This window comes from Sturnus vulgaris, chromosome 21, assembly GCF_052056855.1.
Source record: "Sturnus vulgaris isolate bStuVul1 chromosome 21, bStuVul1.hap1, whole genome shotgun sequence".
NCBI classification, from domain to species: Eukaryota; Metazoa; Chordata; class Aves; order Passeriformes; family Sturnidae; genus Sturnus; species Sturnus vulgaris.
The window spans coordinates 10,224,078-10,248,242 of NC_142263.1; the positions used below are offsets into that span (position 1 = coordinate 10,224,078).

At 52.1% G+C, this 24,165-nt stretch overlaps 1 protein-coding gene across 4 annotated transcripts in view; it reads right to left on the reverse strand.

Annotated features, from left to right (window-relative positions):
* Positions 1–1,968: 1,968 nt before the first annotated feature.
* LOC106856259 (S-adenosyl-L-methionine-dependent tRNA 4-demethylwyosine synthase TYW1) overlaps positions 1,969–24,165 on the reverse strand; it is a 95,126-nt gene continuing 72,929 nt past the window's right edge. For all 4 annotated transcript variants that reach the window (XM_088176996.1, XM_088176999.1, XM_088176997.1 and 1 more), the window contains exons 14-16: positions 23,728–23,838; positions 16,501–16,668; positions 1,969–3,025 (exon numbers count right to left, since the gene is read on the reverse strand). In XM_088176996.1, the coding sequence (XP_088033122.1) occupies positions 2,804–3,025; positions 16,501–16,668; positions 23,728–23,838 (501 nt within the window). In that variant the 3' untranslated portion in view covers positions 1,969–2,803. The remainder of the gene's footprint in view (positions 3,026–16,500; positions 16,669–23,727; positions 23,839–24,165) is intronic.

A 24,165-nucleotide genomic window follows, 5' to 3' on the forward strand; every position in this document is an offset into this window, starting at 1 on the left:
TTATTTTTGAGACTTGTTTTCTACACTGATGTCTAGGGCTTTTTAAGGCACTTAAAACATATTCTTGCTTACTTAAACTTACTTACTTGAAACATAAACTTACACCTCTATTTCATGTATGAATGGCTTAATATCCTTCAATCCATCCAAAGGTTTTCATTCAATTCCTGCACTCTGAGGAACTCAGAAAGAACTCTGTTTTTCAGACTCCAACACAATCCCAACCCTGCAGCCCCCTGGAGTGGCCGGTGGGTGCCAGCCCATTTCAGCTTCACCAGGAGCAGCTCCAGGGGAGGCAGGAGGGGCAGCAAATCCCTGCTCCCAGCACGGGCAGAGCAGGATCCCAGAGCTCCAGCTGTGCCAGCCACGTCCAGTTCCATGTGTCCCCAAACAGCCAGACTTGTGTTCTCTTGTTCCCTGGGAGGGCTGGGTGTGAGCACAGCCTAGATGGATTTGTGTGCTGGGAGATTCACTCTGAGCACGAGGCAATTCCAGTGGAATTGCAGAAGCAAACTCTGTCCCAGCCACTGTGGGAGCAGCTTCCAGATGTGGCCCAGATGTGTCCTGGTTCCACAGGGCAGGGGAAAGCTCCATTTGAGGAGATGGCAGGTGCCAATTCCCATGGGAACACCGTGGCACTGTCCCCGTGTCACCCACACTGTCCCTGCACTGCCCACAGGTGGGAGCAGTGGGGAGGAGCAGGGAGAGGATGGAGGGAATGGGGGACATAAGGAGGGTGTGGGGGAGGATGGGGGAGTGTGGGGACATGGAGAGGATGGAGGGAATGGGAGGACACATGGAGAATAAAGAAGGTGTGAGGACACAGAGAGGATGAGGAGATGGATGGAGGGAACATGGGATCACAGGGAGGGCACAGGGAGGATCAGGAGAGGTCTCAGCTCCAGCGAGTCCTTCTGGCTGAGCTCTGTGGGATGGGACTCAGTGTGCCAGGGACAGCAGGGACTGGGTGTCCTGAGGGGCTGCACAAGAAATGCCAAGGCCAGGGCAAACACACTTTTCTTTAGATCCCCAAGGATTCCCAAGGGAAGGCACTGTCAGGGAGTTCTGGGAGTTCTTACAGCACGAGCTGATCCCATGGCAGCCCCAGGATCCAGCACTGGGGGCTCCTCTCCCAAAGCAACTCCTGCAGCTGCCAGGGACCAGCAGGGAACTGGGATGGACTGGGGGGTTCTGCCAGGGATATGGGTGCAGGATGGAGGGAGTTCAGGAAAGAGGAAGAGGTGCTGAAGGGCTGGGATCCATCGAGGTGAATGTGGTGGGTCCTGGTGGACACTGAACACACCAGGCCCCAAGATCCCAGCTGATGGTTCAGGGTTAACTGGAATCTTATGTCCAGGGAAGGGAACAGAGCTGGGAAGGGTCTGGAGCCCCAGGAGAGGCTGAGGGAGCTGGGAAGGGGCTCAGCCTGGAGAAAAGGAGGCTCAGGGGGGCCCTTGTGGCTCTGCACAACTCCCTGACAGGAGGGGACAGCCGGGGGGGTCGGGCTGTGCTCCAGGGAACAGGGACAGGAGGAGAGGGAACGCCCTCAGGCTGGACCAGGGGAGGTCAGGGTGGACACCAGGAGGAATTTCCCCATGGAAAGGGGGCTCAGGCCTTGGCAGGGGCTGCCCAGGGAGGTTTGGGGTGCCCATCCCTGGCAGTGCCCAAGGCCAGGTTGAACACTGGGGTTTGGAGCAGCCTGGGACAGTGGAAGGTGTCCCTGCCATGGCAGGGGTGGCACTGGATGGGCTTTAAGGTTCCTCCAGCTCAAACCATCCCAGGATTCTCTGATTTCTTAAAAATACACTCAGGAAAGGCATCCACCATGCATCACCCACAGACCCACCCAATGCTCTCCCTTCCACCCCACATGTGTTTAGGAAAAGCTCTTATGCCACATTTGTGCTTCTCATCTCCTTCCAGTCCATCTCCCACCCTCCCTGCTCAGCAGCCACACAGCAGAGGCACTCTAGGCAAAACTCTTTTATTTTCCTTCTGCTTTAGAAACTCTTTGTATAGCTTAAGAAAAGAGGTTGCTTTTTAAAAGAAATGGAATCCCCATCCTAGGGGTGCTCCATCAACAGCACCAGGCTCACCCAGCTGGACACTGGGCACACCCAGCTGGAGCCTGCCAGGGCTCTGAAGGACTGGACCTGTTGTTTAGGGCTGCTGGGAGTGGGCTAACACTGCATCTAAACCTCATTCTCAAAGTCATGAGGCTGGAAGACACTTGGAGAGGTATCAGAAGCTGCAGCTGGTATCCATAGGGGTGCTGTTACACCATTCCCAGGTTTTGGCTTCTTGGGAATGGGGTTTTGACAGGAAATGGCACCAGTGTTTAAAATACCTGAACCTGAACAAAGTCCCTAAAATGATGCACCCAGCAGGGATCAGGTTTTGGATCCAGGTCTGGCTGTGGCCCCACCTGCCCTGATCCAACCTGGTGGGGCTGAAATCCCCTGGCGTTTTTCCTTAGGGATGTGGAATGTTTTGCTCTCAGGCTCTCCTTGCACAGGAGTCCAAGGAACCCTCTGGCCCCACATCCCACTCCAAACATTCCCCACGGAGGAGACCCCAGCACTGCCCCCCACCCAGTTCAGTGCTGCTGAACCACTTCTGATTTATCTCGAGAAAAGAACGTTATCAATGTTTTCATCTAGGAAACCCTAAAAACAGGAGGGAAGGGTTAAATCCAGGCTTGACTCCTTCTCAAACATCAGGATAATCCAGGTGGATGGATCCAAAATTGGCGTCAGCCCGAAATGGAGTCCTGGGAAGGCCAGGGTGCAGCGAACCCCAGCCCTCAGCACCCCGAGATGTCCCGTGCCTTGTTCTTCCGCTGGAATCTCACATCCAAGGGGTCAAATCCCCGTTCCTTGGCCCCAAAGAGGGCCCAGGGAGGAGTCCTGGCCGTGTACTCGGCTGCCGTGAAGGTCCTGGAGCCGCCACTCTGCTCGTGCTCCCTCACCAGCTCCTGGAAGCGGCCGTAGTCAATCCAGGTCCTCCACTCGCCATCCACCTGGAACTGCAGCAAAGGAAACAGTGAGGGAGCCAGGGAGCACCAACCAGGTCATGCTGAGAGCAGCAGCATGGGGATGAACTAGGATCCCCAGCTGGTGCTTTTCTAATTTTGCACCACATGGAGGTGCAGGTAAAGCCATCCAGAGGCTCCTGCAGAATACAGCTTTAATAGGAAAATACAGCTTTAATAGGAAAACAGAAGGAACTCAGGTGCATGAACACCCAGAGCCAGCAGGGAATTGATTCTCCACCTCTACTCTGCCCTTGTGAGACCCCCTCCTGCAGAGCTGCTTCCAGCTCTGGAATTCTCAGCACTGGAACAACTTCATCCTGCTGGAGTGAGCCCAGAGGAAGCCCTGGAGCTGCTCCCAGGGCTGGAGCCCCTCTGCTCTGGAGCCAGGCTGGGAGAGTTGGGGGTGCTCACCTGGAGAGGAGAAGGCTCCAGGGAGAGCTCAGAGCCCCTGCCAGGGCATAGAGGGGCTCCAGGAGACAAGGAGAGGGACTGGGGACAGGGCATGGAGGGACAGGACACAGGGAATGGCTCCCACTGCCAGAGGGCAGGGATGGATGGGATATTGGGCAGGAATTGTTCCTGTGAGGGTGGGCAGGCCCTGGCACAGGGTGCCCAGAGCAGCTGTGGCTGCCCCTGGATCCCTGGAAGTGCCCAAGGCCAGGCTGGACATTGGGGCTTGGAGCAGCCTGGGACAGTGGAAGGTGTCCCTGCCATGGCAGGGGTGGCACTGGATGGGCTTTAAGGTCCCTCCCAAACCATCCCAGGATCCTGTGGTATCTCCATGAGGGCTGCACTGTTGGATGCTTTGCTGGAGCCTTCAAATTCCCCACTTCAGCCTCACTTTCCAGGATGGAGGCTCCTAAAATGCCTCCCAAAGCCTTCCTCGACTTTCTCCCCTTGCCCTTAACACTCCCATGGGAACTCCCGTGGTGTGGGGAGCTGGCAGAGCCTTGGAGGACAGGTGTGGCTTTGGGGCCATGCCCAGGTGCCCCTCAAGGAGAGACCTTGCCAAGGTCACCCCAACCCTGAGCGTGGGACTGTGACTCCAGGGCAGCTCAGTGTGGGACAATGGGCCAGGAGCAGCAGCAGAGCCACGTGCCAAGGGATTGGGATGGATTTGGGTGACTCTGGACAGGGGCAGGAGGGCTGCGTTTGGGAACGGGGGAGGAGATGAAGAGCTTTAATGACACAAATCCTCTTTCCATGTGAAGAATGGCTCACTTTGACAAGCTGGAGCTGCATTTGTCTCCCAGACCTGCTCTGCTCATTTAGCCCAGCCTTGGCTGAAGCCTCAATTAGGATTTATCTCAGCTAAGAGCTTATTACGCATTTCATCCAAAAAAAGAGCAAAAACAGACCGGCTCCTTGGTTATTGTGGATTTTTTTTCCCCCCAAACTTGATGGCTGTGCATTTCAAATGGCACTTGACTTTGTGCCCAGGAGCTAAAAGCCTTTTTGGTTGGGAAAACTGCTGACACCCTGAAATTCTGCAATCAGCCATGGCTGATGCTCCTCCATCCCTGCCCGTGGAATTACAGCTCCTGCTGGAGCCAGAGCCAGGAGGGGACACTGCAGAGTCACAGCACTGGGAACCAGTCCTGGCATTAATCAAGGTGCCCAAGGCTCATTTTTCTCGTGCCAAGGTGGGGACGTGTGTGAGGCCACCACGAAAGCAATGGCAGAGGAGACATTGTGTCACCTGTGAAGTAAAAATCCTGATCCCAAAGAGGATCTGGGCTCTGCAGAGCTGAGCTCCCGTCCAGAGGTGGGGAGGTGGGAGGTGACAATGACACACCTCACATCAAACTCTGCTCCTTCCAGGTTTGGTCCATGAACACTCAGCAAATTAAAGGGCAAACCCCAAACCAGAGGATCCAGCAAAGCCTTTAAGGCACAAGGGGGAATGATTTCCCACTGCCAGAGGGCTGGATGGGATATTGGGAAGGAATTCTCCCTGTGAGGGTGGGGAAGGGCTGGGATGGAATTCTCAGAGCAGCTGTGGCTGTGGCATTGGGGCTTGGAGCAGCCTGGGACAGTGGAAGGGTCCCTGCCCATGGAGGGGTGGAATGGATGGGCTTTGAGGTCCCTTCCCACCCAACCCAATCCATGATCCTGTGACCCCATTCCCACCAGAACAACCAACTTGGGATCAATTCCAAAGCAGATCAATAGATCAATCAATAATTACCATTTTTAGTGCAGTGACAGCACAGCCATGAACCACAACACCAGAGGGGCAGGTGTGTCAAGGGGAGAAATGGCTCCTGCTGAGGAATAAACCCCAAACCCAGAGTGGGGAAAAACAGCCCCAACTGCCCATGAGATTTCCAATAGGATTTAAGAATGGGATTGTTCCATAAGTGACAAAAGATTTAAGGCTCAAAGCACTTTCACAGCATCCATATAACAGGTGAGCCAACCCTAAACATACCTGGGATGCCAGCCTTATGTAGGCAGGTTTTAGGGAATTGTTCACTGCCTCTGGACCCCTTCAAGGTGACAAACACATCACTAGAGAAATGGCTGAGGCCCCTCCCTGGTTCTTCTCTAAGCTGGAATCACCGAGTGTCACAGCTCCTTCAGCTGGCCCTGGGCTGGGCTGGGCTGCCTGGAACGGGAAACTTTCCCTCCCTGAGGGCTCTGCTCAGACTGGGGTGACTCAGGAGCCTTCCCCTGGAGCTCCTGGAGCCCCTTAGCTCTGGTCGCCAGGGTTCCTCCACCCACTGCTCCCCACGGATGTGGCATGGATGTACAGCAAGGAAAACCCTGATGGAATTCTGCACATCCTCCAGGGCAAGGAGCATCCAGGCAGGCATTAATGATGGGATACAGGAGGCACAGGAATGAGCGGAAACTTTAAATCCCAGGCTGGGTCAGGCTGGAAGGGGGCACAGAGGGTCACTGGTGGCACCTCCCTGCTCAGGCAGGGCCATCCCAGAGCACAGGGCACAGGATTGTGTCCATGTGGCTCTGGAATATCCCCGCTGAGGGACACTCCAGCCCCTCCCTGGGCAGCCTGTTCAGGTTGGGCACTGCCCAGGGCAGAAGTTCTGCCTCCTGTGCAGGGGCAATTGCTGGGCTCAGTCCCTGCCCGTTCCTCTGGTGCCACTGCTGGGCCCTGGAGCAGAGCCTGGGCCCTGCTCTGGCCCTCCCTGCACACAGGGACACCCAGGGCTGAGGGTCCCTCTCAGCTGGGGCTCCTCTCCAGCCTGAACAGCCCCAGCTCCCTCAGCCTTTCCTGGGCACCGAGATGCTCCAGGCCCTCCTCATCCTCACAGCCTGTGCTGGCCCCGCTCCAGGAGCTCCCTGTCCCCTGCTGTGCTGAGGATCCAGAGCTGGACACAGCACTCCAGAGGTGCCCCCAGGGCTGGGATCCCTCCCTGACCTGCTGGGTCAGGACAATTAATTAATTAACCATTCATTAACCCCAGGACACCATTGGGCCCTAGGGCTCTCTGCTGACCCAGTGACAGCTCCTTGTCCCCCAGGCCCCCCAGCACAGCAGCAGAGCTGGAACAGTCCCAGGACAGGGGTGCCAAGGGACAGAGGCACTGCCAGGGGCAGGGCTGGCCTGGGACCTCACAGAGCCCCGAGCCAAACTGGGAGAGATCCATTATCCATAGAGAGATCCATACATCCAGACTGGGAGAGATCCATATATCCAAACCAGGATAGCTCCATATATCCTAACTGGGATATAGCCATACATCCAAGCTGGAATATATTCATATTTCCAATCAGAAACTGGGATTAAATGGAGAGCCAGGTTTCCTGGAAGCATCTCCAGAGCCTGGCTGAGCCCTCCCTTTGCCCCTGAACTCCCAGGAATGGCCCTGACCAGGACAATTCTATCACTTCTCTCTGGCAGCTGCACTCACTGCAGCAGGGGCAGCTCCTGCCCCCAAAATCCAGCAACATTCCTGAAGGAGAAGAGCCACGCTCCAGATTTCTTTTCTTACCAACACAATTGCAGAAGCAGTTTGGGGGGATGGGAACATGAACACAGAGTGAGGACAGTCCAGGAGGACCATGCACTACATTGCCCCAGACATGAGCACTGCTGAGAAATAATTCCAGCTGTATCCAACAGGATAAAATATGGGAGAGAGGCTGGGATGTGACACAGGGAATGCTGAGGAATGGAAGGCAGCTAAAACCAATTAGTTTGTCCTACCAAGGATAATGCATTTCCTTCAGAGCCAACCACTCTGGCACAAGGAGGCTCCTCCTGAGCCACTCACTCCAGTCCTGCAGCACCAGCATCCAGAGGATTTTCAGGGAAGGACTGAACAGCACAGGAGAGAGTGGAGCAGAAGAGGAGGGAAGGAAGGGAAGGCTGTGGTGGCTCCTGCAGAGCCCATCCCTTCAGGGCTGGGAGCACAGGGTCCATTCCTGATGGAGAACTCTTCTCCTTGGAGCTGTGCTGCACTCCAGGATTCCTGGGGAGCACAGGGGGAGTGGGAGAGACCCCAGAGCTTTGGGGCTGCCACAGCTCCTCTTTGGTGAGAATCCTACAAATAGTGGGGTTGGAAAACTCCTCCAGGATCATCAACCATTCCCAGCACTGCCAAGGCCACCACTAACCCATGTCCCCAGGTGCCACATCTGCAGGGCTGTTAAACCCCTCCAGGCACAGGGACACTAACACTGCCCTGGCAGCTGTGCCAGGGCTGGACAATCTTTCAGGCAGAAATTTCCCCAATATCCACCCTGAGCCTCCCCTGGCCCAGCCTGAGGCTGTTCCCTCTTGTCCTGTTAAGGATTTAAGGATACAAAGTCCTCGAATCCAACAAATTGATTTTCCCTGAGGGATGCATGGGATTTAATGGTTAAATCCAGTCATTTTCACAGAGTTTTAAAGACCATACACCAAAAATAACAATCAGCTGCCAGCAGGGGAACCAGCCCCACAAAAAGTCCAACCCAGAATAAACAAAACCTGCCCCTTCCAAACCAAACAAAATAACCACAGAAAAAAAAATCCCACAAAAAAACTTCCCCCCAAAAGAAAAACCCTCAAAATCACAATAAACAAAAATAAAAGAAAACAACACAATTGCCCCTAAAAATCCAAACTCCCAAAACCAAACACCTTAAAATAGGGGGGAAAAAACCCAAACCTAAATGAAATATCAGAAAAAAGCCTCCAAATCCCTCTCCCTCAAAAAAATCTGAACAAACCAAAACCAATCAAAAAACCCCAAATCAAACAAAAAAACCTCAAAGCCAACCAAGCCCCAAACCAACCCAAGCTCACCAAAACCAACAAAAAAAACCAAACCCAAACCAGATTAAGACTCCTCCCAAAGTAAACCAAACCCCAAAACAAAACAACAACAAAAAAAAGCAAACAAAAAAAACAAATGCAAAAGAATCCCCACAAGAAATCCCAAACCAAACCCAAAAGCCACACAAAAAACAACCAACCAAAACCCAACCAACAAACCCCAAAGCCACAATCAAACACTTGTTGCACAGGGCCTTGGGGGAATTTTTAGGCATTCCCAGCCTGCAAAGATCCCAATCCCTGCAGTCCTGAGCAGGAAGCAGAAGGAGTTAATCCCCCCACCCCTGCATCCATTTATTGTCACTCCTGAGCAGAAATCCCATCTCTAAATTATCTGCAGGATCCCCTTGGCCTGGTTTTCCTGGTGTTCCATGAAATCTGCTCTTTGCTGAGCTGCAATGCATTGCCTGGCAGTCTAGCAGAGCTTTGTTCCCAGGACATGGAGTGTAGCTCTGCACACGGGGCACCTTTAGTTGGTTTGAATTTCATTCCTTTAGTTTGGTTACTTTTAATCCCACACTCACACATCATGGAAATTCCAAAGTTTCCAGGGATCCCTGTGGCCCCTTATCCCACAGGGACACACTGCAGGCCAGTGGGGTCAGTAAATGCCACGTCTGGCAGGAACATTCTGAGATCTGCAGGGGGATTCTCCTCTCTTTGGGGCCCTCTGGCAGCTGCTGGAATAACTCAGCATCAAAACACAGTGAGAGCTATCAGTCTGAGAGATGGGAATATTGCCATGGATAGATGGGAAGAGATGAATATGAAATACCTAAAGAGTATTTACATACAGTCTTATAGCCATTCAGAGAATCCAGGATGCTTTGGGCTGGAATGGACTTTAAGGATTATCCCATTCCACCCCTGCCATGGGCAGGGACACCTTCCACATCCCAGGCTGCTCCAAGCCTGGCCTTGGACACTTGCAGGGATCCAAGGGCAGCCACAGCTTCTCTGGGCACCTGTGCCAGGGTCTCACAGGGAAGAATATTTTATGTATCTATAGAAAAATACCCCAAAACATACAAATATAATATATTACTAATATCATAATAATATATTACTGTATATAAAAAAGGAGATATTTCTACCTTCTAGAAAAGGTTTCACAGCATAGAATATAGATATATAAAAAATACGTAAAACCCCAAATAAATCCATCCTTCCAAGTTTTTACCCTGGCCACACCTGGCCATTAACCCCCAACATCCCTGGATTTTCTTCTTCCATTTGGAATGTGTCTAGAGTGACCTGAGCCACCTGCAGAGCCCAGAACAGCCCTAGGTAGAGGATGTCCCTGTGATGCACAGCCAGCTCTGGGGACACTGTGGGATTGTCCAGAGGGACAGGCAGGCACCCCCTGAGCTGTGAGCACAGGGCTCTCCCTGTGGAATTGCAATCCCACAGCAGCAGCTGGGAGCCTGGTGTTATAAATACATATTATGGTATTGGCTTTTCACAAATATTAGGGTGGATATTGTATGTGTGGTGTTAAAATGGTTTTTATGGTTTTCTTTAGGAGTAATATAAGCTGATAAAGTGTGTCTGTAGTACGTGAACTGCCTTCTTGGCTGGATAACCCCCAGTGAAGACACCTGCTACTGATACAACAGCTACCAGCACTGACTGTCTGTAGAAATTGAAGATCAAAGCCCAAATTAAGACTGATTAGAAAAATAAATTAAAACCACAGCCAAGAAACATGCATGCTCTAAAAAGGCAGACCCAAGGAGTGGCCATGCAAAACAGTTCCTAGAATATGGAAAACAGTTTGTAGAAAAGTTTGAAAATGTATGACAGGTCTATAAATATGCAAGTGGCTGATGAATTTAAGGGGTGTCTCCAAAACAGCAAGAATGCTCTTGGCTGAATGCCAAGCACCCACCTGGCCATTATAACCTTTTGCTTTATTGTCTCTTATTGTCTTTTATTAAACTTTTTAAATTTTACCAGGAAGGGCAGATCCATCCTGCTCTGTGCCTGACTCACCAGGATTCACCTTCACAATTCCCCCCAACAGGAAGATCCCACCCCGAGGCTCCTGGCCTGGGATCCTGGAGCATCCCTGGCAGGAAGGAGCTGTGGGGGGCGGAGAAGGAGGTGCCAGGGCAGAGGTGCCCAGGGGGGAGCTGGGAGTGACATCCCACTCCAGGGGTGGCTGCCAGCCCTGAGCCCTGTGCTCACCAGCAGCCCCTTCCCTGGGCACGGCACCCAAAAGGCTCCTGGGACAATGACCCGGATGGCTCCACCCTGAACTCCTGCATTGCCCTCTGAGCCCATCCCTGGGATAAAGCAGCAGCTTTTCACTATCCCACAGGCTGCCATCAAACACAGCACACTTCACCACCTGCCAGCACCACCCCTCCAAGACAAACAAATAATTTCCAGAATTATGACCCCCTTTCTCACCTCATTAAGGCTCACGATTATTTAAGGTTCCCTTTTTTTGACAGGGGAAGTGACTGAACTGGAGTCACTCAGCAAAACAAGAAGAAATATTGTGAGAAATTACTCTGAACAGGGTCACAGTGCTTGGCAAAAACCTGCAAACTTCTCTTTTTTAATTATTATCCCAACCTCAGGCTTTAGGAAGGAACTGAGCTGGTTTTTATGTTGCAGGTGAAGTAAGAGATGGAAATAATGGCCTTAAGAGGAAGGAAGGCAGGGTTAGATGGGATATTGGGAAGGAATTGTTCCCTGGGAAGGTGTGGAGACCCTGGCACAGGGTGCCCAGAGAAGCTGTGGCTGCCCCTGGATCCCTGAAAATGTCCAAGGCCAGGCTGGAGCAGCCTGGGACAGTGGAAAGTGTCCCTGCCCTTGGAGGGGGCGGCACTGGATGAGGTTTAGGTCCCTTCCCACCCAAACCATTCCCTGACTGTGATCCCACAAGCAGTGGGATGCCAGGCACACACAGCTGAGTCTCTCCACATCCCAGCCCATGGTGCTGAAGGAAAACAGCCCTGGGAATAACCAAACCTTAAATCCCTCAGCAGCTCTGCAGACAGGATCTGGGAACAGCCACCAGCACCACAATTCCCACAAAGTCAGTTTTAGCTGGGAACAACAAGCAGCCTTGCAGTTCCACCCTCAGTGACTCCAGTCCTGCTCAGGAGCAATCAGAGGTGTCAAGGCAGAGAAAACCTCCAGAGGCAGCACATGGAATGTCTGGAGATGGAATTCACTGCTCAGGATTCCCAAATAGTGGGACAACCTGAACTGCCCTGAGCTGAACCCAGCAGTGCCACAGCCCATGGAGCCTGTGATGATCCCCCTGACCCCGGGCAGTTATTCCTCAGGAAGGTTCCTTATGGCAGATTTGGGGTTTTTGATCCCAGCCCAGCTGCCATGGGAGCCAGGGCTCCATCTCGGCAGCTCCCATTCGGAGGGATGAAAGCCGGGGTAATTCAGCACAATGGAGAGCTGCTTCTACTCACTGACACACCCAGCCCAGCAGAGCCACCTTCCTGCTGCCAAGGGACAAGGGAAAGGGAGGAAACCTTCGGGAATTCCACCATTCCGTGCTCACACCTGCTCTAAGGAGGCTGCTTGGCTGCTGAGACACCCTGTCCACACCTGGGAACACCCTGTCCACACCTGAGAACACCCTGTCCACACCTGGGCTCCACCCCATCCCCTGCTCTGCTGCAGGTCCCAGGGTGTTCTGCCCCTTTGTGACCCTCTGCCTCCCAGTTTGGATTTCCCTGTAATGCTGTCCCTGGATCCGGGATGCTGGATCACAAGGACAGCTCCCACTCTCCGAAGGACTGAGGCAGGAAGGAACTAAACGTGATGGACTCTTTGTCCCTGATCAGGGGATGTGCAGCTGGGAGTGAAGTGCTTCCTCTTCCTCCCTAAATATAGCTGGGATGCTCAGCATGGGATGCTCAGCACGGAACAATTCCGTGCCTTTCCCTGAGCTCCGGAGCCTCCTGCGGGCACAGCGAGGACACACCCGAGCCCTGCCGTGCTAACACCTCCGGGGTGGGACGACTTTATGGCTGAAGGAGAGGGATGGGAACCTCTGGCCAGGCTGTTCCCTGTCCCCAACACCTGCCCTGGAGGTGCTGTGACACCCCCAGTGCTGCAGCCACACAGAATCCCAGAATGGTCTGGATTGGAAAGGACCTCATCCTATTCCACCCCTGCCATGGCAGGGACTCCTTCCACTGTCCCAGGCTGCTCCAAGCCCCAATGTCCAACCTGGCCTTGGGCACTGCCAGGGATCCAGGGGCAGCCACAGCTGCTCTGGGCACCCTGTGCCAGGGCCTGCCCACCCTCACAGGGGAGTTTGGGTATGGGAAATGAACCCATTAAAGGGATGTCCCCAAAAGCCTCTCCTTTTGTGGATGCCAAGGTGTCCCTGCCATGCTGGAGAACACAATGCTGTCCCAGACCACAGGCAGCTGGTGAGGCAAGCGAGGGCTGGAGCACACAGCTGCACCATGGGGGAATGTCTGGATCCAAGGATGGACACTCCTCTTGTGCAGTCTTTGCTTTAGGCTTACTTACTCAGGAGGGAGGTGGGTGTTGGTCCTTTCTCCCAGGGAACAAGTGACAAGACAAGAGGAAACAATCCCAAATTGTGCTTGGGGAGGTTCAGGTTGGATATCAGGGAAAATTTCCTCACTGAAAGGGTGGTCAGGGCCTGGCATAGTTGCCCAGGGCAGGGGTGGAGTGCCCACACCTGGAAGTGTCCCAAAGGTGTGTGGATGTGGCACTTAGGGACACAGTGGTGCTGTGGGGTGGACAGTTGGACTTAATGATCTTGGAGAACTTTTCCAACCAATCCCAGGCCAATCAGATTAATTAAGGCAGAAAGAGCTGATGGCAGCAGGGTGCTGAGCCCACCCTGTTGATGTCACCTTGTGAGCTAAGACCTCCAGACAGAGCAAGCACTGGAATTCCAGGAGCATTTCCTAAGCTGTGCATTGCTCAATGCAATGGAAATCAGCCCTGGGGTCACAGGGATGCTCCTGTTCTATCCCAGAACTCTGGGATCCCAGTGCCTCAGCCTGGCTGAGGGCAGCAGCAGCACAGTGGCTGAACTGGCCAGAAATTGGTGTTGTAAAGCCCCAGAGAGCTGGGAAAACAACCACCTGCTCCAGGGGGGAAAGGGTTAATGAACAAAATGGGCTGGAAGTGCCAGGAAGTGCTCTGGGACAAGGACAGCGTGGAACACACATGGACTGCAAACCCAGCACTGTGGGGCAGAGGGATTTAGTCCAGAAATGACCAAGATACTGAATTTCCTTCAGAGAAATCCTCCCTGCGAGGCAGCTGCAGCACCTTCCCCTTCCCAGGAGTTTGTTTGGCCCTCTTGAGGGCGCACTGAGTGTCCCAGCCAGGAACAGCAGCAGCCTCAGGCCTCTCTCTGGGAAAAGTAGCAACTTGCTACTGTGTTGATATCTCAGCTGATTAGTTCAAAGTGATGCCAAAAATCCCATTTTTGTGACCATGGTTTATGGGATTTACTGGACAGCAAAGAGAATTACTCAAGAATTCAGCACTAGAATTGTTGCTAGAGAATCAAAGAGGATGGAGCCCAAACACCAGGCAACTCCCAAAGAGAGATGGGAACCAGGGGAAAGCTGGGAGGAGGATGCAGGAAGGGCAGGGAAGAGGAGCTCCCCCCCTGTGAGTCCAGCTGAGCCAAGGGAAGGCTGCACTCAGCCCTGGCTGTCCCCATTCGTCCCTCAGCTCCAGCAGGACCCACCCACCCCTGGCAGTGCCCAAGGCCAGGCTGGACAGGGCTGGGAGCAGCCTGGGACAGTGGAAGGTGTCCCTGCCCATGGCAGGGGTGGCACTGGATGGGCTTTAAGGTCCCTCCCCACTCAAACCTTCTGGGATTCTGAGGAGCTGACACCCATTGCCCCAAAGCCAGGGAAATCCCAGTACGAGGGGGACCCTCAGGGCACGGGGAGCAGGGCACAGGAGCTGTGCTCTGGGGTGATCTTTAGGGCTCTGGGAAGGGTAAGTGGAAATCAAACATCTTGCTGTGAGGATTCAGTTTTTAGGATTTCCTGAGCTCTCTCTGAGGTTGAAGTGGGGCCCATCATCCCCTTAGTGCTGAGGGCTCCCACAAGCACCACCTCTGTACCTGCAGACACTCTCAGGGAACAGAAGCCACTGCTGGCCAGCTGGGAAAAGAGATCTGTGTGTGGGGGAAGAGACCTGGAAGCTGAATGGGAGATTTTTAGGACCCTGAAGGCCCCCAAGTGCCCCAGTTCCCATCTCAGCACCATCCCATGACCTCCAGAGAGAGAAAATAACACCAGACACAAACCCTGCAGTCTGCTTCCCTTAAAATCCCTTTTCTCCCTAAATCACTTAAGAGACTCCAGAGCTCAAGTCCTGAACTGTCACTCATCACAAGCAGGTGCCAATCAATGAGTCCCATCCATCCCAGGCAGCAGCTGCAGGATGAATTGTTCCTGACATTCCCAGAATCTTTCTTACAGGCTGACATTCAATGGCAGCAGTAAATTTATCAGGACCATTGTTTGAACACCTCCAAACTCAGACCTAGGAAAACATAGTGAAATAAATCACATTTCTTAATGATTTTTATTACACTCTTCCTGCAATTCCTTAATTTTTTAAAGACCCCTTTGATTTTGCAATTAGTCACTCCAGTTTGATCAATCCCAGAGCACAGGTTTCCCTGCAAATAATAGGCACTGGCAGATTTTATTCTCCACTAGAGCCTGAAACTCAAAAATTAAACCCTAATGGAAATAAATTTATTTTTTATTAGCTATTTTAGCACCGAGGACAGATTGTTTCCCACAGACACACTCTGCTAATGGCTGTGGAAGGAAAAGCAGATGTTGAATTCCTCCTGGGCAGGTACCAATTTATTCTCATTGCTAATAGTGTTACTTAAATTCTGCCTCAAGAAGGTTTCTGCAATCTGTTTGTTTGCTTTCCTGGACCTTACAATGCAAAAGGAGGTTTGGCTTTCTCAGGAACAGTTGCCAGTGGCAACAGCCAGGAGTAAGACTGTAAATAAAGCCAATTTAAGGTGAGATCAAACACAACCAGTGCCAGGTGTCCTGGTTTTCTCTGCTCCTTCCCAGCTGCTCCCTTTGCAGATTCCAAAGTAGGTTTAGATTGGATATTCAGGAGAAATTCCTCCCTGTGAGGGTGGGCAGGCCCTGGCACAGGGTGCCCAGAGCAGCTGTGGCTGTCCCTGGATCCCTGGCAGTGCCCAAGGCCAGGCTGGACATTGAGGTTGGAGCAGCCTGGGACAATGGGAGGTGTCCCTGCCATGGAATGGGATGGGCTTTAAGGTCCTTCCCACCCAAATCATTCCAGGAATCTCCAATTTTATCAGGTGCCCAGCTGGCACATTACTATCTTTTTCTGCTGTCCTTCTATTAGTCTTTTCTACAGCTCAGAAAACAAATATGTACTCATAATTTTTCATTTCCTGCATCCTTTAAATTTTTTTTTTTTGCATTTCCCTCATATTTTGTTTCATTTCCTTTCCAGTACTTGAAAGGGAGATGGTCACAAACCTTTCCAGCAGGGCCTGTTGCAAGGGCTGATGGATTTAAACAGCAGCAGGGTCGATTTACACTGGATATAAGATAATATTTTTTACCATGAGGGTGGTGAGACCCTGGCAGAGGCTGCCCAGAGAAGCTGTCATAACAAGAAAGATATTGAGGGGCTGGAGCGTGTCCAGGGAAGGGAATGGAGCTGGGAAGGGTCTGGAGCCCCAGGAGAGGCTGAGGGAGCTGGGAAGGGGCTCAGCCTGGAGAAAAGGAGGCTCAGGGGGGCCCTTGTGGTGGAGGCCCCATCCCTGGAGGGGTTTAACAGCCCTGTGTATGTGGCACCTGGGGACACAGGGCAGTGGTGGCCTTGGCAGTGCTGGGGGAGTGGTTGGGCTTTTCCAACCCAAATGATTCTGTGGTTCTCCGATTCAAATGTGGTGATTCTGCCTCTGGACCAACAGGAAAATAACAGAGCATCCCTTGGGTCCAAGTGGCATCCAGGGGCATGAAAGGCTGGAATCCTGGGGCACACCATGGATTCTCCTGGCCAGTGACTGGAGGGGCCTGGGAAGCTTTGGAATGGGCAGGGATGGAGTTCCCACCCCTGGAGGGGTTTAACACAGGTGTGCACGTGGCACCTGGGGCCATGTCCCTCCCCAGAGTGTACCCAGCAGGCTCACCTTGCTGTGGGCCATCAGCAGGCAGTTGGAGTGCTCGTGCTCGCAGGCGATGCCGTATTCTGGGAGCAGCCGTGCCAGCTCCTGCACGAAGCTCACCACCTCCCCGTGCCACGGCACATTGGCCATGGTCAGGCTGCTGGCAGAGCTCTCCCCGCAGTATGTCACACCCTGGGGACACAGGGAAACAGGACAGTCAGCTCAGCCCTCCCCAGCCCTGGCAGTGCCAGCCACAGCAACCCCTGCAGCTGCCAGCTCTGCCCCCCGCACTCCAGATCCCATGGCAAGGCCAAAGATTTGGAGATGGCACAAAAATGGGTCCCTCCCGCAGTGACACATCCCCAAAGTGCTGCAGTAATTATGTCAAAATGGACTGGACTGGCATCACCACCAGCCCTTTATCAGAAAAGTTTTCGTGCCTTCTTTCCAACAACTCTGACTCCTTCCCTCACAGGCAGCTCCACACAGCTCTGACTCCTTCTCTCCTCTCTGCATGACTGGCTAACCCCAACCTGTCCCTTACCCAGCCACCTAACCCTGTCTGTCCCTCACACAGCATCTTATTACCTCATCTGTCCCTTGCACCACCACATGTCCCTTCCACTTCACAGCACACTCCATCCCAAACTGCAGCACACTCTCATCTCCAGCTCTAACTCGAATTACAACTGTAACTGGTGGCCAGCTCGCCCATTCTTTTATAACAGCCAAACTCTTTGGGTGGGCACAGATATTTCCACTCCTCAGTAATTGCCTTCTGTACTATCCTTTCAACCTATCTTCCACACCAAAGCACCATGCCAGGAGTCCCCAGCAGTGACACACAGGCTGGCCATGAGCCTGGAACTCTTCTTTCACAGGGAGGATGTCCCGAGTGACCAAAGGATCTTGGAGAAGGTCAGTGGGTGGGAAACATGACAAGTCTGGAAGAGTCTCATGGACCACCAATGCCATGTCAGTGGGACACTCCCAGAGATGCTGTCCACGTGCCACAGAGGGAATGAGCTCTGGGTCTCTTCCTTCCAAGCCCAGGCTGTGATTTCTGCCCTGTGCTCCAGTATCTGTACCAAATCCAGCAGGTCCCTGGGTGGGCTGTACCCACCCCGTGCACACGGAGGTGACAGGCACTGGGAGCAGCCCTGGGCACAGCAGGGACTGACACAGAGCTCAGTCCCTCCCTGCTGGGAGCACCACAGCTTTGGGAAGCAGCTTTTGGGTCGTGTTCTGGAGGCACCCTCATGGTTCAAGGACCTCCCTGGTGTGCAGAGACCCAGGGTTCCTGCTGCAGCTCCTCTCCCAACCCCCCACACAGCCCAGAAGGGATGGACCCGTGTCCCTCTGTCCCCACACAGAGCCAGGAAACGAGTACTGCTGCTCTGGGGGACTGCTCAGGGAGTGGAACACCTCCAGTTCTCCCATACGACATCCACCACCTTCAGCCTCCAAATCCCAGAATCCCTGAGGCTGGAAAAGCCCTCCAGGATCATCGAGTCCAGCCTGTGACCAGTCCCCACCATGTCACCCAGCCCAGAGCACTGAGTGCCATGTCCAGGCCTTCCTTATCCAGCCTCACCATTCTGGGACCAGCTGCTCCTAATTTGGAGATGTGATCACCTGAACCTCCTAAATTACTGATTTAGTCTCAGCCATGAGCTCAAATTAGCATTTCATTTTTTCTCTTCTTTCATTTTTTCTTCCCTTCTTTTTCTTTTTTCTTCTTTCCTTTCACTTATTTTTCTTTTTGTTTCCTCTCACTTTTTTTTCTTCTTTCCTTCCTTCCTTCCCAATAAAATTCACTGAATTCTGGTTTAACCAGTGCATGACACAAAACCCTTTCACAGAACACAATGCTGTAAGACACCAATGTTCTTTATCCTGTAATTTGCCCCAAACCACAGGCAGGTCTGCAGGTGGTGAGCACTCAGTGTCACCCACTTGGAGCTCGACTTTAGGGTGTCCTTTAATGTCTGCTTGAAAATATTTCACAGACAGGATCATGATCCACATCAATTCCTCTCAATCAAATAATTCACTGCTAATTTCCCAGCAATTAATCTGCCATTGCTGAGAGGAGATCACACACCAGATCCCAGGGCTGGTCACAGTCCTGGTACCCAAAGGGGAAACACAACAAAGAGCTTTTCCAGACACCACCCAGCCCCTCTGCCCCTCTCTGCCTCGTTCCAGCCTCTCTGCTCTTGGGCTGAGCTCTTTTATTCCAGTCACAAAATCCCATCAAACACCAACCTTTACAACACAGTTTCATGGATGGTTGTGTCCGGCCCACTCGTGGTTTTCCCCCTGGGAAGGACACTTGGAGTACCTTTAAATGGAATTTGCATCCAGGTTCATGTGTGGCATGGCCATGGCACCTGCTCCCAATCCCTGATTTACCTGCATTTCCCTGGACATGGAATGTGCAGACACATCTCTGCCAACACTTTCAACCAGAGCACACACAGGGCAGCAGGACAACAGCCCTGCTGCTAATTGGGAACTGTACAAGTTTTGGAAGCAATTAGTTCTCAACCATAAATTTATGAGGTAGTCCCCCCATTAATCTGCCCAGGCACCATAACTCAGAGGCAGCATGGAGGAAGACTGACAGGGCACAAGCTAGGGAATGCTCACCAGGAATGTACATTCAGGCTTTTTTAGCCCAGCTCTATAAGGCTGAACCCAGAGTTTAAACATCTTCATTGTCTATTAGTCAGTGTTATATCAGAGCAGGCAGCCACGCAAATCAGGGGTTTGGATCCCCAAAGTTCAGCTGGAGACACACAGCAATATTCTCCCCACACTCATTATCCAGATTATGATTTGAGCAGCATGAAAAATGTATGAGTACAGAGGGGGGAAATTCTTCAGAAGCTCCAACATGATTCATGCTCTCAGTAAACTACAAAGATATCGTTTACAAGCAAAGGAAGCACAGAGGCAAATGGAATAAGTGAGTGCTTGGCTGGCTGATTAATTCCCAGCACAAATCAATGGGAATCAGCTTCCAGCACACCGAAGGAAAGCAGCTTTCAACTTCCCCAACTTCTTCAAACTGGAGTTAATTAACAGCTGATAGCACTTAAAACCCATGTGGAGTTGATGAGGGCGGTCACGTTCTGCTTTGCAGTAATACATGAAGACAGTTATTAAGACATCGAGAATTAAAAAGGAAAGGATCCATTGTTCACCCAGAGCTCTCTCCCCAACCTCCCTGCAGCAGGAACAGCAACGATGCTGCCTCTTAATTACCTGCTTAATAAGGCTGCTTTGAGCAGCCTAATCCACAGAGCTCTGGCCAAGTACCTTGAAATGCAGAAGCCTTTGAAAAGCATTCCAGCTCTTCGTGGTGCTGCCAGGATGAATCCAGAGCAACTGTACTGGGCATGCTCTGGATTTCACAGAATCATGGAATGGGTTGGGAGGGACCTCAAAGCCCATCCAGTCCCACCCCTGCCATGGCAGGGACACCTTCCACTGTCCCAGGCTGCTCCAAGCCCCAATGTCCAGCCTGGCCTTGGGCACTGCCAGGGATCCAGGGGCAGCCACAGTTGCTCTGGGCACCCTGTGCGAGGGCCTGCCCACCCTCACAGGAACAATTCCTGCCCAATATCCCACCCATCCCTGCCCTCTGGCAGTGGGAGCCATTCCCTGTGTCCTGTCCCTCCATCCCTTGTCCCCAGTCTCTCTCCATCTTTCCTGCAGCTCCTTCAGGTCCTGCAAGGTCACACTGAGCTCAGCCCAAAGCTTCTCCTCTCCAGCTGAACAATCCCAGTTCTCCCAGCCTTTCCTCCCAGCAGAGCTGCTCCATCCTCTGCTCATCCTGGAGCCTTCTCTGCATCTCTCCAGCAGCTCCAGGTCCTGCCTTTGCTGGGCCAGGGCTCATTTTCAGCTGTAATGGAGCTGTGTGAGCACAACTGGACTGCCCAGAGCCCTGTGCCAGGATGGTTGCTGATGCTGTGGGAAGCAAGGGCAGCACATTCCTGCCCCCAGGACCTGGCTCCTGCCCCAGGATGCAGACAGCCAGCAATCCTTTCAATCCCCAGAGTTCTGAAGGAAACTACTACAGCTGACAGTGCTTTGTTCCTCCATTCACACTCCAGACTTCCCAATTTAATTACTGAACAAAACAATTCTCTTCACTCTAAGCCCATAAATTATAAATTTAATTGAGGCTGGTGCGAATTAAGAGAGAACAAAGTGTGGGCCAAGCTGCTGAGTGACAGAGACACTGTTTAAAATCTGGGGCAGCCATGACCCCAGACAAGTATAAAAAGCCTCAATGCCACGTTGATTGCATCTCTGCAATGAAAAGGCTCCTGAGCTGAGCAGCAGCACTCCTCAAATTACAGCCACAAGGCCTCACGCACGTCTGCTCCTGCTGCAGTGGATTCAGCCAGGATTCAACTCCTTGGCTGCTTTTAATCATCACTTTCAAGCTGATTTAACAAAGGCCATCAGTCCTTGGTGTCACTTCAGTCTGCAAGGAGGGCTGGAGATGGTTGGTTGTGCAGCACAGCCCCAGCACTTCCCAGCAGCTCTCCAGACACCCCACACCTGTGGCTGAGGGCCCAGCAGTGCTGCACTGCCTGGAAATATGCAGGGATTCCCTGAAAGTGGAAGCCACTCCTCCTGGGAAAGCTGAACTCGAACACAAGAGCCAGCCTTTCACCCCAGCTCTCCAAATGAGCCACGTGGGGATCAAGAGAGGAGCAGCCACTGCTGAATCACCCCTTCTGCTCCAGAGTCACAACCATGGAATTATCCTGGGTGGAAAAGTCCTCCAGGACCACCAGGGCCAACCTGTGACCAATCAGCCTGGAGAAAAGGAGGCTCAGGGGGGCCCTTGTGGCTCTGCACAACTCCCTGACAGGAGGGGACAGCCGGGGGGGTCGGGCTGTGCTCCAGGGAACAGGGACAGGAGGAGAGGGAGATCTCCCTTTTAGTGAAGGAATTTTCCTCAATATCCACCCTGACCTCCCCTGGCCCAGCCTGAGGCCGTTCCCTCTCCTCCTGTCTCTGTTCCCTGGAGCACAGCCCGACCCCCCCGGCTGTCCCCTCCTGTCAGGGAGTTGTGCAGAGCCACAAGGGCCCCCCTGAGCCTCCTTTTCTCCAGGCTGAGCCCCTTCCCAGCTCCCTCAGCCTCTCCCGGGGCTCCAGACCCTTCCCAGCTCTGTTCCCTTCCCTGGACACAAAAATGCTGCACATGAAACAAACCTCTGGCTTTCAGAACCCAAAGAGGGCACTGTGGCAAGAAAACGAGTTCTGGCGTGTTCCAGACCTTAAATACAACCATCAGCTCTGTACAAGTGTGACAGTGATATGCTGGCATTAGAACAGATTAAGGCAATAAATCAATTTGATGCATTTTTAATGACGGAGTCTCCCTTTACTATTGGCTTAAGTGGGAGAATGGGGTCCCACAGAGTTACAGCACTGTGAGGCACTCATGGAAATGAGAACAAGGATTAAGCCCTGCAAGAATCTAAATCTCTCTCCATCCACCCTGTGAGCCTCTCTGGAGCAACACTGGATTAGCTCCCTTCATCTGAAAGGGACATCATTTATCCCAAGTCTTCAACCAGAAAATCCCCAGGCTCAGCCCCATTTTCGGGCAGAGCTTTGCAGAATCTCCTCATCACTCTTTGAGGGTTGGCTTTGAGCACCACCTGGTCCCTGGCTTTTTACCCTGGCACACTGAGAGGCTGAAGAAAAGAATGCTGAGGCCTATCCTCACCCCAAATATGCTTCATTCTCAAAGGAACACAGAAAATTACTTCTAATCAAGTCTTTTGGGGGAAATTGCCAAGTCTCAAATGCTATGTGACCACCACAGTGTGAGGCTGGATCTCCAGTGCCACCATCCCACTACTGGATTCTGGGCATGTCACCCAGCCCCTCCCTGTCCCAGTTTCACAGAGGAGCTGTGTTCAGAGCTCACAGAACAGGGATCAGAAATCCATGAACATCCCTGTCCCAGCTCATACAAAGGTTCAGAGACCCAGATAAATCCCTGTCCCAGCTGGAAGAGCCCCAGCAGTACACCTGTGTCCACTTTGCTATTTCCTTGGCAGAGCAAGGCAGGATTTTTCCAGGGCAGAGCTCTGGGAAAGCAGGGCTGTGGCACTGTGAGGCAGAGGGCAGAGCAGCCCGTGCCTCAGACACGTTTGCCCTGGAGAGTTCCCGGGGGAATCCCTGCTCAAACATCAACCGGCACAGCCTCATCTCACTAATGAACATCAACGGCCCGGGCGGAGCAGCCTCAGCAGCAGCAGCCCCACAGCCTCTGCTCCATCCCTGGCAGGATCCTGCACAGCCAGGGACACACCCAGGAGGGTGGAAAACCCAAACCAAACTCCAAACCCGAGCTGAGATGAAGCTCCCAACTTGAGCAGCACACCTAGAGAGAAAAACTCTCCATGCTGAGAGAAGGTATCAAACCTTCACAGCAAAATCCAGGCTTTTTCTTCATAGCAGCAGTAAAAAAAAGGTTGAAAAAAAAAAAAGAAAGTTAAAAAAAATTATAAGAGAGAATAAAAAATTATAAGAGAGAAGGAAAAGAGAAAAGAAAAAGGAGAGTCCAGGAGTAGCAGAGTTGCACAAACACAGAGCTGAGCTGCTCTGCAGGAGCTGCTGGGTGAAAATGCTCACAGCACTTGGGAAGGTGTCTTTTTTTACAAGTTTGTAACTTTTTTTACAGTCTCTATTTACTAAATTGATTAAGCCCACGATAAAGCCCCTCCTACCCTGCTGTATCTCACATCTCCTGCTGGCAGCTCTCAAATCCAGCCAAACACAACCACATCACTGAACCTTTCACCTCTCCTCTGGCAAAATTCGAGAGCAGGATGGCAAGAATCCTACCCCAAACTACCAGCTTAACCTGGAATATTTTGTTTCAACTGTTAGTTGATATAAAGAAGGAATATCTATTTATCTTTGTTTTCACAAAAGAAGGACAGAGAATGATGATTCTCTTGGGCAGAAATTGAGGCTGGCTGGTACAAAGTTGGGTTTGTGGCACAGGGAAACCTGCTCCAAAGGCACACATAAGACACTAATTAATGTTAATTAATTATTATTCATTAATACTAAAAGCAAGAAAGGAGTTTCTTATGCATCACTTTAGAAGAATTTTACTTACTTAAAAAGCTTAGACTAAAGGCAGGGGGGAAATGGGGACAAAACAATGGAAAATGCTGGAAAAAACTAAAACAGCTCCATGCAGCTCACCTTGACCTCAATGAAGTCTGGTTTCCCGATGGAGATCAGGTCAGCATAAGCTTTGACTTCATCCACATTCCAAGCTTTCACCAGGGTCAGCCTATAAACAGTGCGTTGTTGCTGAAATAAAGGAAAAATCCCATTGACATCCCATTCTGACCCAGGAACAAAGGAAAATCCCACTGACATCCCATTCTGACCCAGGGAAGAAATTCCAGCCTTGCATACATATTCAAACAGGAGAAAGAAATGAAATCATTCTTTTATTCCAAAAACTCAGAGACTGAACCAAACTAAACCCAAACCTGTTCCTTCAGGAAATCTGCTCCACAGCACCTGGGCTGAGCCACCTCATGCCACACAAATCCTCCCTCTGCCAGACCTCATATCCCAGGCACTTTGTTTGTACAGGAGTTGAACTTAATGGCAAAACAAGCAGGAAATGTC